Source organism: Ammospiza nelsoni, chromosome 5, assembly GCF_027579445.1.
Source record: "Ammospiza nelsoni isolate bAmmNel1 chromosome 5, bAmmNel1.pri, whole genome shotgun sequence".
In the NCBI taxonomy this organism is placed as follows: domain Eukaryota; kingdom Metazoa; phylum Chordata; class Aves; order Passeriformes; family Passerellidae; genus Ammospiza; species Ammospiza nelsoni.
The window spans coordinates 12,882,687-12,895,538 of NC_080637.1; the positions used below are offsets into that span (position 1 = coordinate 12,882,687).

Sequence of the window (12,852 nt, forward strand, 5' to 3'; positions counted from 1 at the left end):
GGCGGACAGAGGGCAGCAGACGGCCCGGCCCCGCACCGGGGAGCGGCGCCGTTAGCAAGATGGCGGCTGGGGGCCGTGTGTGAGGGACAGGGGGAGTCCCGGAGCCATGGCGGGACAGTGTCAGAGCTGCCGACACGTTCTGTCCCTGGAGGCCGGGCTGCTCCTCGGCCCCGGCTGTGCTCCTGGCCGACTCCCATGGGCGGTAAGCGCTGCCTGCAGTCCCGCTTGGGAGCGCGAACACGCTCCCACCAGCAGGTGCTGCGGTGAAAAGTTTCCCGGGCTCGGTTGTCTCGGCAGGCCGGGGCAGTGCCGCCAGCCCCGGGGAGCCGGCACTCACGGGGGCTGCGTTGTCCGGGCAGGACAGCCCATCCTGCAGGCATCTGAATGCACCTGTATCCCTTCGGCCTTGAGAAGGTAAAACTCGTGTCCAGGTCACTTCACGTGCTGGGTTACAATCATCCCCTCACACCCTGCTCACGTCTGACAGAAGTTTGCAGACTACGGGCTGGGAATTGAGGCATTTTGAGGCACCCAACCCAGAGGATTTGGGTTCTCAGAAATTAATGCATATCTTTAAAATATTTCCTTAAGGACCGTGGATGGTAAAGAACAAAGCTATGCAGGTGTGATATGAAAAACACCCTATATTATCTAGCAGTGGTATGACATCTAAGACTATCTGGAGCTCTGTTAACGCTTTTATCTTGAAGCTTGGGACTGGATGTATGGTTCATTGGTAAAGAAATCTACCTGTGTTCAAGGCCAAAGTTCTCAGTGCATGTCTTGGGAAACTAGAAATATGGGCCTCACTCTTCTGTTACCTGTCATTCTCTTAGTTTCCTTAAGGTAAAGGAATCATTAAACTATCAAGCTGCCTTGTTCTGTGTGAGTTATCTGTTTTCTATGTTCTTTACATAGTGATACAGATATATATTGGTTGCTTATGGTCAGGAACATTTGCTGACCTTTGCCAGATGGAAATTCCTAATTTATTTCTTACTTCTGCTCCTTCTTTCCCGATATTTCCTGATCATTTAATCTATCACTATATCTAATGCTAAGCTGGCCTTGTAGCAATGAATTCTACTCATAATTATTGAACATAAATCTGTATTGATTGAAGTTATTTCAGCTGTTACTTTGTGGAGACTAAGATCTCCTGAATGATTTTGATAATAAAGCTGTTCTGATCAATGACCATTAACAGTAATAATTACTGCCTATGCATAGAAATCTGTGTAAGCCACTAGGTAAGTCCCTCCAGGCTGGTGGTCGCTGATTGCCAACAGTAGCAGATTTGGGATGCTCATCCTACACTTCAGCTGAGTATCTCCTAGCAGGCAGCCCTGCCTCCACATGTGGTGTGGAAGTAGTTTGTGTATCACCAGTGATACAAAAACCTCAGTTTGGGAGTCTCTGCTTTAGTAAATGCATTTTTTCTGTACTACAAATACAGATGTCAAGGAGTAAAGACACCTGGTATCTGTGCAGCATGCAATTTTCAGCTTAAAAGGAAACATGCCCTGTGAAGAATGATACAGTTTTGTTGTTCAAGTATGTCTGACACTGCTAGGAGTATATCAGTGTATTACCTACTGTGCCACACCAGCATGCACAACATGAGAAAATTCCACTCCAGAGGTGCTGCTCAACAGAAACAGGATTTTAAACTAATTTCCTGCTTCAGTATTCCCTGGAGCCAGCTGAGATCTCAGTCTAGTATGGCTTCTTTGATGGGTTTTGATTTTTCAATGTCTTTTACACACAAACATATCTAGGCTGAGGAAAAGTCCTAAGGGAGTATCTGTGCTGAAGTAGTTGTGTAAAGCCAGAACAGGGATCTCTCTGACTCCCAATACTCCCCAGACATGCTAATGTGCCTAGAGGAGTGTTAGGATCCTGCAGGGGTTGGAAGCCAGAAGTTACTAACAGCTGGAAAGGTTCCAGCTGTCTGTGCACGAGGTAAGAGTTTTTGCTTGGCATCTTGTCTTAAGAAATGGAGATTTAATAATTTTATTTCCATCAGTGGCATGTACTCCTGACTACTCATGCACTTTTACTACTCAGACTGACCCTATATATTGTTGTCTGTTTATGAAAGTAGAAAAGTTATGAGAGCTTTGTATTGCAGAGAGGCACAAATACCAAGGGATAGGAGAGTGGGGTTATTTAAGGGTCAGTGCATTTCTTTTTTCCTCACAATGAAATTTAACAGCTTAAACAGAATAATTTTTTTATTGAAATTTTTGGGATATACCATTTCATTAACTCCTTGGAAGGGAAGTTCCTTAAACTAGCTTAATTTGCTAAATGCAACAACCTGTATGTTAATTAGAATCACACAGTTAGTACTTCATGAATTTTATCTGCAGGGGAGTTTTTCCCTTAGAGATAGTGCATTAATCATGGCCAGGACAGCTTGACTAACTTGATTATAAAATTGCTCCTGATGAAAGGTTTAGCCTTCTTCACAACTGAAGTGTATCAGTATTTTGTTTTGATCTCTCAAGTGTAGTGTTAGTGTCTTTTTCACAAAGTCTAATTTAGTTGGTTGACATGAGATGTGTCAGAGTGAGGTACTCATTGTCTTGGCCAGTAACTGAAGAACAATTTAAAGCAAGAAAACAATTCTTACAGTTAGTTCAGTTATAAAGCTATAACATTTTATCTGAACTTAATTGAAAATCCTCCTTGATGACTGAGTAAAAATGTTGTGCCATCTCTCACTCCATCCTAGAATATCAGGTCATAGTTCAAAATCTCTTTTTGCTGAGGTTTGCTATATGCTAGGCAATGTTTACTGTTATAGTGCAGATGCAGTTTATTGCAGAGAAAATCCCACACTTGCTGGAACAGTTTGTGCTGGATATCTGAGTGAAATCAACTATCTTAGAAAAAAAAAAATTCACCACTCTAATATTGGCAATACAGGAATTTTTACTAGAATAGAAATTTAGCACCAAAAGAAATTCTGTTGAGCTAGTAAAAGTCTCTCTGGCAAAACTGGCCCATATTGGGACATAACCAGAAAGCCTAGCCTTCCCTTCTAATTTCCATGTGCAGAAGCAACCACCCTTATGGTATCCACCCTCTTCAGGAGAGAACTTAAGGGGGAAAATTTACTTGGCACCTGTTGCAGGCAGAGGCAAGCAGAATTTCAAATCGTGTTGGATGTTAAGGTACCCAATGAAAGAGTGTTACACAACCAGCTCATATATATATATATGTATATATATATATGTATGTATGTATATACACCCACATAGGTTCAAAATGCTTCACAGTACTGATTAATCAAAACATTAAATTGAACTATGTACAAAATTCACATATAATAAAATATAATAATGAAATTACTGTAAATGTTATGTTTACAATTACGAATCTAAATCTCTTACACGATAAAGAATTTGACAAATTTGGGGACTGTAGAGAAGGAACTTCTGAGTTATAGGTAATGCTCAAAAGCATATTTTGTTTTGTTTTATGTGAAATATAATGATGACATTGTAACAGACATGAATAATTTCAAAAGAGTTAGGGTTTATATTACAATGAAAAATACATTGGAAAAAAGGAAAACAAGAAAAATAATTACTTTTTAAGTCATAGAAAGTTACTGTAGGGAAATAATAATAAATAAGGAAGTTGTATAACAATGAGGTAAGTCAGAGCTTCCTTGTGTTTGCTTGTAGATATTAACAATGATGACTATCCTTTTCCTTGCCTCCATAAAACCTTTTTTAGCTCTATCGTACAAGCATCACATAAATACAGGACTAGAAGGGGATTCAATAAATCACATTATCCAAACCACTATGTTCAGTGAGGGTCTTTCATAATTGGAGTATTATTGTGACTGTCAGCACCCCTTGCAGGCATGCTCTGTGCTACATGGAGCTGCTTTCAGCTGCCAAGCTGCTGCTCTGGCACTAATGAAACTGCTGCGTTCCCAGGCTGAGGTCAGTACCCTGCTACTGCCCTCCTGAAATGTGTCTGAAACCTCTTCTTCATCCACAGCTCCCAGGAGGGAGAGAGAAAGGAAATCCACATTGGTTTTAACAGCTGCCCCTGAATAGAGGAGGGAGTTATAAATAAATGGAAATAAAGAATGGGGGCATGTGGCTGAAGCCATGACAGTCACTTTTTGGTGTGGCAACAGATAAGCAGTGCTCTGAGTGACAAAGTGTCAGTCTGAATATGTAGACACTGTGATGATGTCAAAAGAGTCTCATTTGAATTGGGATTCAGGAGGATCCTCTATTTAAATCCTGTCTGAACTACTGACAGGCTGCATGACCTTTTACAATATACAGAGCTCCATGGGTCAAATTTCTCTTTGCTGCAACTAAATTGACTACAATGGAATTGTTCTGTGACTGAACTTGATTTCTCAGACATCAGTCAACACAGCTGGTTCACTGAATAAATGAAAGAAAGCAATCATAGATGTCACTGGAAAACAGATGCATCTGAACTGAGTCTTTCACTTTTGGCAAAACTGGACCAGAAATGCAAAACTTAAAATGCAAAAGTAATTGCTGAGAGTGGGTTCTTGATAATGAAACTCTCTGAAGGTAACAAAGGTGAGAAAGCGCCATTGTCTTTTCTAAAAGGAATGTAAATATCACATATGTTATTTAAAACTTGGAAAAGGATGGATGTTTCTCTAAGTATTCTGGTATAGATTGCTTCTTAAAAGAATTAATAATGACAAATGACTCAGGTATTTATGCTGAGTCATTTACATTGCAATGCTACACACTGATAAGCTTCTTCCATAGAAAAATGCTTTTAGAGTCAGATAACAAAATAATTTTGTTATTTGATAAAAGGTAATTGTTTTAAGAGTGTCAGGGGCAGAATGGGAGCTTCAGACAAGGTTTACTGGGGAGACCCCCCTGCCCTGTTGAGCCACAAAGTGCAGAAAGGATCCTCTTGCTTTCTAAAATCCTTCTCAAAAAGGAGTCTGGGTGGAGCTGGATCCAGTCCCAGTCCCAGACTTCCAATGGTTTATCTCTAAAGTATTTTATGGTGCAATTGAGCCTTTTTACAACTTTGTCCCACAGGATTAAAGATGGCAAACCAAATATATTTATATGAATAAAGTAGATAAGAATTTAAATTTATTATGATGTTGAAAAGACCTTAACCAGAATTATTTACTGCATAGTATATGTAGCTACTACTACATAGTATATATAGTGCACTATGTAATGAAGCAATATTGAAACCATGATATTAAAGCTAGCAAATAATTATGGAAATTGATGTTACTCACTCACACAATGCCTGTCGGCAAATGTCTTGCTCAGCCTCAAGGATTAACCTTGAGGGGTGTCCCCACCCAAGGGAGGAGTCTCCCCACACAGTCAGGTTTTTTTTGTTAGAAAACCCTGCCATTAAAAAGAGGGACTGAGCTTTTAGAGTACAAAGTGATTGACTATGAGTCACATGTCTCCAGGCTGCATTATCAGTGCTATCACTTGTTGGCTCCTTTACCAGGAACTCTGCCACTTCCTCAGAGGTGCCAGTTTCTGCTGGGAAACATTGTTCTTCCTCTGAATGTTCAATTTTGGGATTGCTAAGTCAGGCTGGTCTCAGCATTCTTCACTACCAGTGTGACTTGCATGAGCTGTGAACCTCATTCATTGAGGCTCACCATGTACAAGGTCCTGCACATGGGCCAGGGAAATCCCAGGCAAAGTACAGGTTGGGCAGGGGATGGACCAAGAGCAGCCAGCCCAGGGGGGAAGGACTTGGAGGTGTCCATAAATGACAAGCACAACATGACCTGGGTGTACATGCTCCCAGCCCAGAAAGGGAAATGTATTCTGGGCTGCATCCAAAGCAGCATGGCCAGCAGGTCCCAGGTGAGACTGCACCTGGAGTTCTGCATCCAGCTCTGGGTTCCCCAGCATAAGAAGGATGTGATCCTGTTAAAGTGAGTCCAGAGAAGGTGAGCAGATGGTTGGAGCACCTCTCCTATGAAGACAGACTCAAGGAGCTGGAGCTGTTCAGCCTGGAAAAGAGAAGGCACCTTCCAGTACCTGGAGGGGACCTACAGGAAAGTTGGAGAGAGATTTTTTACAAGGGTGTGTAGTGACAGGACAAGGGGGAATGGCTTCAAACTGAAAGACAATAGGTTTAAATTATTTGGAAGAAATTCTTTACTTCAAGGGTGTTGAGGCACTGGAACAGTTTGCCCAGGGAAGTCATAGATTCCCATCCCTGGAAGTGTTCAAGTCCAGACTGGATGGAGTTTTGAGTAACCTGGACTAGTGAAAGGTGTCCCTGCCTATGGAAGTGGTGTTGGAACTTGGTGATCTTTAAGGTCTCTTCCAACCCAGGGTATTCTGTGATGCTGTGAAATGAACCAGATCAAGAACCTGTTTTCAAGCCTTGCAGAAAGGCTTCTGTGTCTGTGTACCTGTGTCACTAAGTGTGCTGGTCTTGGCTGGAAAAGGGTAATTTTCTTCATAGTAGCTGGTATGGGCTAAATGTTGGATTTGTGCTGGAAACAGTGTTGCTAATTCAGGGATGTTTTTGATTTTGCTAAGCAGTGCTTATACAAAGTCAAAGCCTTTTCTCTTTCTCACCCCACCCCACCAGCAAATGGGCTGGGGGTGCACAGGAAATTAGAAAGGGGACACAACCAGGGCAGTCAACCCCAACTGACCAAAGGGATATTCTGGACCATATGGCATCATGCTCAGCACATGCAGCTGAAGAGAGAGAAGGAAGGAGGGGTTTAACAAGTAGAAAAAAAATACTTGGCTGAATTTAGGAAAACTTGGAGAAGTGGCACTGGTACACTTTTTCATTTTTTTCATGCCAATTTAGTAATGAAGACAATGGAGTTGCTTCTTAAGACATGATTAAAAAAGAGATCTGAAAGGGTTTTCCAGTTCATCCTATTGCTTCAGAGAAGAATCCACTCTATCTAATCAGCTCCTGACAGATATTTGTTCAATCTGACCTTGAAAATTTGCAGTTATGCTGATTCTTCAGATCTCTCCAGTCAGCTACTGTGTATCATTCTTTACAGTTCAAAAGCTTTTTGTAAAATATAACCAAAATCTTCAAGTTGCAATTTAAGGCTTTTACTTCTTACCATATCAATGGACATGAAAAACACTTTGTACCTCTCCAATACTTTCTACATATTTGAGAACTGATGTATCTTCCTTCAGTCCTCTCATTGCTGGACTAAATAAATGAATTCTTTCAATGTTACCTCATGTGTTCACATTTTCTATACTTCTTTAAATTACATGGTTCTACTGTGGTTTCTTCATTGGAGAGAAATCACAACGTTTCTTTATTTTTTGTTGAGGTTTTTTTACAGAATGCTGCTTTTAATAGGTTGTTTTCTGGTAAAACCACATTATCTCTTATTTATCATGGCAGGATTGCAGGATATTTTAATTTGCAGGGGATCATAGGAAGTTCCTAGTCCAACCCTCTGCTGAAAGCAGGGTCAGCTATGAGTTCAGGTCAGACTTGATCCTGTTGGATTTTGAAAACCTGCAAGAGCAAGGTTCACAAGCTCTATGGACAACCAGTTCCACAGTTTGACTGACACATGGTGAAAATGTTTTCCCTTGAATCTATCTTGAACCTCTCACATTTCAATTTATGCTATTACTTGTCACTCTCTCACCATACAGTAATCTGAGTCTGGCTCCATTTTCTTGATGATTTCCTCTTGGCTATTGTGTAGATGCTTAGGAATACCTATTATTACTGTTGTTGTTACTACTATTGTTGTTGTTATTATTGGTAGTAAAGGAGTAGTAGTAGTAGTTGTAGAAAGGCAAATAACTACCTTTCCTGAAATCCTGAGTTTTGGATTCTCCCTTTTTTCCATTGTTATGTTTGCCAATTCCTTTCTTGTTTAATTTATGTGTTCCTTATTTAGAAGGAAAATGAAGCATTTGCTTTCTTAATAGAGTACTAGTAGAGAATTGTTACAGGTTATAGCAGGCTGACACAATTTAGAACATTTAATTTATCTAAGTTGTCTTTATCTGTTGTTTCCCTTTTCTACCTGGAAGTCTTACTCTGTTCTCTAACTTAAAAATGAAAGCAAGCCATCCTACACAAGCATTTGCAGAAGTCAAAGCAAGGAGACAAAAAAAGAGACATTAGAAAACACTTTTATACCCAGAGGGTGGGCAAATGCTGGAACAGGCCTCCTAGAGAGGTGGTCAGTCCCCAGGCCTGACAGTGTTTGAGGGACATTTAACAACACACCTAAACTTTCAGTCAGCCCTGAATGGGTCAGGCAGTTGGACTGCATGGCATTGTTGGTCCCTTCCAACTGAAATATTCCATTCCATGTTCTCATTGTGTCAGCCACCATTATATGCAAGTCAAGTAATCTATTCAAAGGAAAGTCCTTTGAATTAAGTTGAAGGTCTCATTGACAGCTGAACTTTGATTTGGTACTTTAGAGTCTATGGCTGTAAAGATCAGATAGCAAATCTCAACTATGCACATAGCTCCTAGTACTTAAATGTAGACTGTGTAGATGTGTTGTCTTTATTCAAATATACATGACTGGGGGAGAAATCATAGAATGGTTTGGGTTGGAAGGGACACTAAAGATCATCTGGTTCCAGCCCTCCTGCCATGGGTGGGTACACACTAGATCAGGTTGCTCAGAGTCCCATCCAGCCTGGTCATACAAACATACAGGGATGGGGAGTCCACAATCTCTCTGGGGTAGATTTTATGTAGACACAGAGAGGGTCAATCCATAAATTTCTGAGATATGCATGAGTACTTTATATGGATGAAATAAAAATCAGAATGCCACATTTTTTCATTTATTTTTTCCACAGGCTACTGAAAACTTTGGAAAATAGTGGAACAGAGTAGTTCCAAGAAGATCTGGGTTGTTTAGAATTTTTTAGTAAATCCTTTATGACCAAATTGGATGTATAAATATACTAAAAATTACTCCTAATGCTTTACTTATAATTCTAAAAGAAAAGATTGAGAAGTAGATAATTTCGCTGCTAGGAAGCCAAGACTGGAAAATACAGGTTTATCATATGGCAAAAAGAAGGTGGAAAAGACAAATGGAATAGCTGTGAAATTTGTGCACTGTGCAGCTGGAAGCAAGTTCTGAAGCTTTCTGGGTTTATTTTTTACTGGGAAGAACGTTTCAGGATAAAATAAATCCATTACATAATACAAAAATAGATCTGCCAGCATTAATAGAGCAGCAGGATGACTGATAGGCACAGTCAGAACCACACGAGATTTTGGCTAATGCTTGAATTAGTGCAACCCCAATGCATTACTATCAATGCAGTGACTGCAATCAGCTAGAGAGTAACTGCCCATCCCCTCATTCTGCTGGATCTGCTTAGTAGCAATGACTTGGATTCCTATTCCAGACCTTCTTTCCTGTGACATACTATAGCTCACCTGCTATGAAGACCATGTCATGTTTGAAAATGCCTCTTAGGTGGATCTCTTAAGCCTCTCATATTAACCCAGTTCTTACATACTTAAATGCAATCTCCAAAAAAAAAAAAAAAAAATTTCAGAGGCACACAGGTACTCTCATGCCTCACAGTCAGCATCTGAAGTTCAAAGGCAAATGTGGAAGCACATGTATTTAAGGTATACTGGGTCTCTGTGTGTTTGTGTCAATTTGTTTGTCTTCTGGACATTGCAAACTAACAGCTTGTTTACAAAGCCACTTACTAACACACATACACTGAAATTCTCACACTGCAAACCTGGTGATTTTCTGAGCATACAAGCCTTGAGTTGTGTAGCTTTTGTAAGAGAAAAGCCTCACAGTGCACATTAGCTACAGAGAAAACCTGTGCATGCACACTGTCTGGGTTCAGTAGATGTTTGGAAGCTTTCTTGGAATTACTGCACTGCACTGGCTGCCAAACATCTGGAAGTCAGAGAAAAGTGTAGAAAAGTGGCAGGGATGAAAATGACTAGCAAAAGCAGCTGTCTCCCATAAAAAAATGGTAGTCTGCCATTCTGGGCTATAATAGGATTTGAGAAAGGCATCAATCTGGGACATAGAGCACAGTGGGTTTAAGAAACTTCAGAAATTTTTTTCCTTCAAAGGACTGTAAAAAAAGCCAGTGAATCTGAAATCAGTCTGAAAAAGGATATTTATGAAATGCATGACTAAACTCAGTGCAATCAGAGTGAAATTTAAAAGTTTGAGTATGAGCTCTAAGAAGTTAGCCTCTTTTGTGAGCAGAAATATCTGACCAATGATATTCCCCATTTCCAAACTCCTGACAGCTTCTCAATTTATAAAATCCCCAACTTTCTCTTTCCAAACCATCTGTCAACACTCCTAGCTTTTCCCTTGATAACTTCTACATTGTGGTTGTTCATCACACTAAAATCAGCACAAAATCCAGTTATTACACAGTCTTGAACCTTGAATATGTGCATGCATAAAAAAATGAACTTATTGTAATATAAAATAAATAACTCAAAGAATACTCATGTGATTATTGTATTTTTATTTAATTAATGGCAAGCACTCAGTATTTAAAACTACGTAAAGATGCTGCAAAATTTCCACCCTCCTGCATTGAAGTGCTTAGGTCCTTACTAAATATATGTTCAACTTGTTGTGCCCTTGAGAAAATGCATTCATAATCTGTATAATATCCTCTAATATATTAAAATATATGGATCTGATCTTTAGATAAGGGATATTTAGACACATGCAATGAGCTCCTAGCCTGAAGTTCAGGATAAGGTTTGCTTTGCCTGAGGGTAGGTGCCTGGAAGTTGGGTGTTTGAGTCTGCTGAACTAGAAATTCACTCTGCTACAGTCACTGGGGGAGGGAGGCACCATGAGGAGACATTTCTAAGTAACCACCCCAAGAGAGGTCTCCAGAGTACAAAGGATAACCCAGAAGTCGAGGTGCCTGCTTCCCTCCACTGACTGTTGGAAGAGCACAGAGGAGTGGTTTCATGCAGCTGAGGTGTGAGTGATGCAAATTTTGTACATGAGCACAAGGGAGGCTCTAGAGCACAGAAGAGATGAGTTTTGGGACACAAATTTGGCCAGCATGCAATAGTGTGATGAGCCCTGAGAGACTACAACACGATGACAATCAGGCTGAGAAATCTAGCAGGAAGTTGGATAGAGCTGTAAAGCAGAATGCTCATATATGTTGTTTCCACAGTTAGAGTTTAACAGGAGCTTGATAGCTAAACAAAGCCTGCCCTGGATCAATAACTGTTTTAGGGAACTCTGTAATCACACTGTATTATTATCAGTATAAAACTACATGGTTGGTAGTTTCTGTTGGCTAACTAAAGCATTAATAAGAATATAGGAATTAAAGAGTGAGAAAACAGGTTTTAAGAGAGGAAATAAAAGAGAAAACTTAGTTATCTGGATATTACAATAGCATGTAAGTGTACATTAACTGTATTATAAACTGTGACGAGTCGCATTAGCAGCATTTTTGGGTAATGGAAAATCTACTTTCCTTCCACAGATTGCTGAAAAATGCCCACAGCATGGCTACCTGAAGAATTCTGAACAGAGGAGGAATGAATCAGAGAATCAAAGAATAGTGGCTGCCCTGGATGCCTGAACAGGTGCTAAATTCTAATCATTTCAGTAACTGCATTAATTTCAGTTTTCAGTGTGTTAGTTTCAGCTGATCATACCAGAGACTCGGGTGACTTCCTAATTATTTTCTGGAGAAAAATATTGTCTGAAGTGATTCTTTCTTAAAATAAGAAAAAGGTTGAAATAAATGTTGGAATTTTGGAAACTCATCCACTATCAAATCAGAATAACGCTCTAAAACAGGGAACCTGTATGTGGAAGGATGGAAATGACACTTGTGTACAATGCCAACAAAAGCAATAGAAAAGGACTGATCCTTAATCTGCAGTGAGTCTGCTCAAGGGCAAGAAAAAAATCTATCTGTTTAGCTAAATCAGATGAATTTACCCACAGTATTTCCTGTTGAGTTACTGCATCAGGCAGAATCATTTATTTGGCATGTTATTCTTGAAAAATTGTTGTTATGAGCTATCCAAAGTCCTTCCATTTATCTTTCTGATAAAAGCTCTCAGCTGTCAGGTAGTGGGATGTCTGGCACTTACAGACTTATTTCACTGCATAAATACTTACGAGAAAAAAGAGAACTGCATGCAGACAGAATACTGTAATATTCCCTGAAGAAAGCTTTTAATCAACAGCTTCAAAAGAGTGCTCTGTTAATGAGCAACTGAAATGTTATAAATTCAGCCAACAGCCTCTATGTTTAATTTAGACAGTCTTCCTTGCAGCTTGAGAGCACAAAAGACCAGTGTCAGTGGCCTGCAGGCCTTTGCAGTTGCTGCCCAGTGGTTAACCATGGGAAAGAAAAGCTATTGCAATTTAATTAGCTGAAGAGTAATTTCAAGGTAATACTGATAAAATAATCAGCTAGAGGCCAGTGAACAGCTGGCATGAAAATCAGACAACATAATGTCTGAAAAGTTTGATTTGTATTCTCAAAACAGCTTTATTCCCAAAAAGCCCCCCAGCCCACCCCTCTACAAAACAATGTATTGTTTCTTGAGCCCGTGCTTTTAGGCTCCTTAGAATTCTGCTTGCTTGGCTGAGATCAAGGCAATTCCTGGCAGCTGGATTTCAGCATATTCATTAAAGGCAATACTGTATCATTGCTTTAAAAAGATAGTAGATTGTAAATAAACAGTGAACACGATGACTCTACAAAAAGCTAACACAGCACTAAGCAGCAGTTTAGCCAAAGGCAATTTCAATTGTTACTGTTTACTGTGGGAAGGTTTCAGCAACTATGAAGGTCGTTTTCCTGAGCAGGG

At 40.0% G+C, this 12,852-nt stretch overlaps 1 protein-coding gene across 1 annotated transcript in view; it reads left to right on the top strand.

Moving 5' to 3' along the window:
• The first annotated feature begins 67 nt into the window (after positions 1-67).
• The window catches only part of PMPCB (peptidase, mitochondrial processing subunit beta), a 25,490-nt gene continuing 12,705 nt past the window's right edge, over positions 68-12,852 (top strand). Inside the window, exons 1-2 of the mRNA XM_059473255.1 lie at positions 68-414; positions 11,508-11,610. Coding sequence (XP_059329238.1) covers positions 11,599-11,610 — 12 coding nt within the window. The 5' untranslated portion in view covers positions 68-414; positions 11,508-11,598. The remainder of the gene's footprint in view (positions 415-11,507; positions 11,611-12,852) is intronic.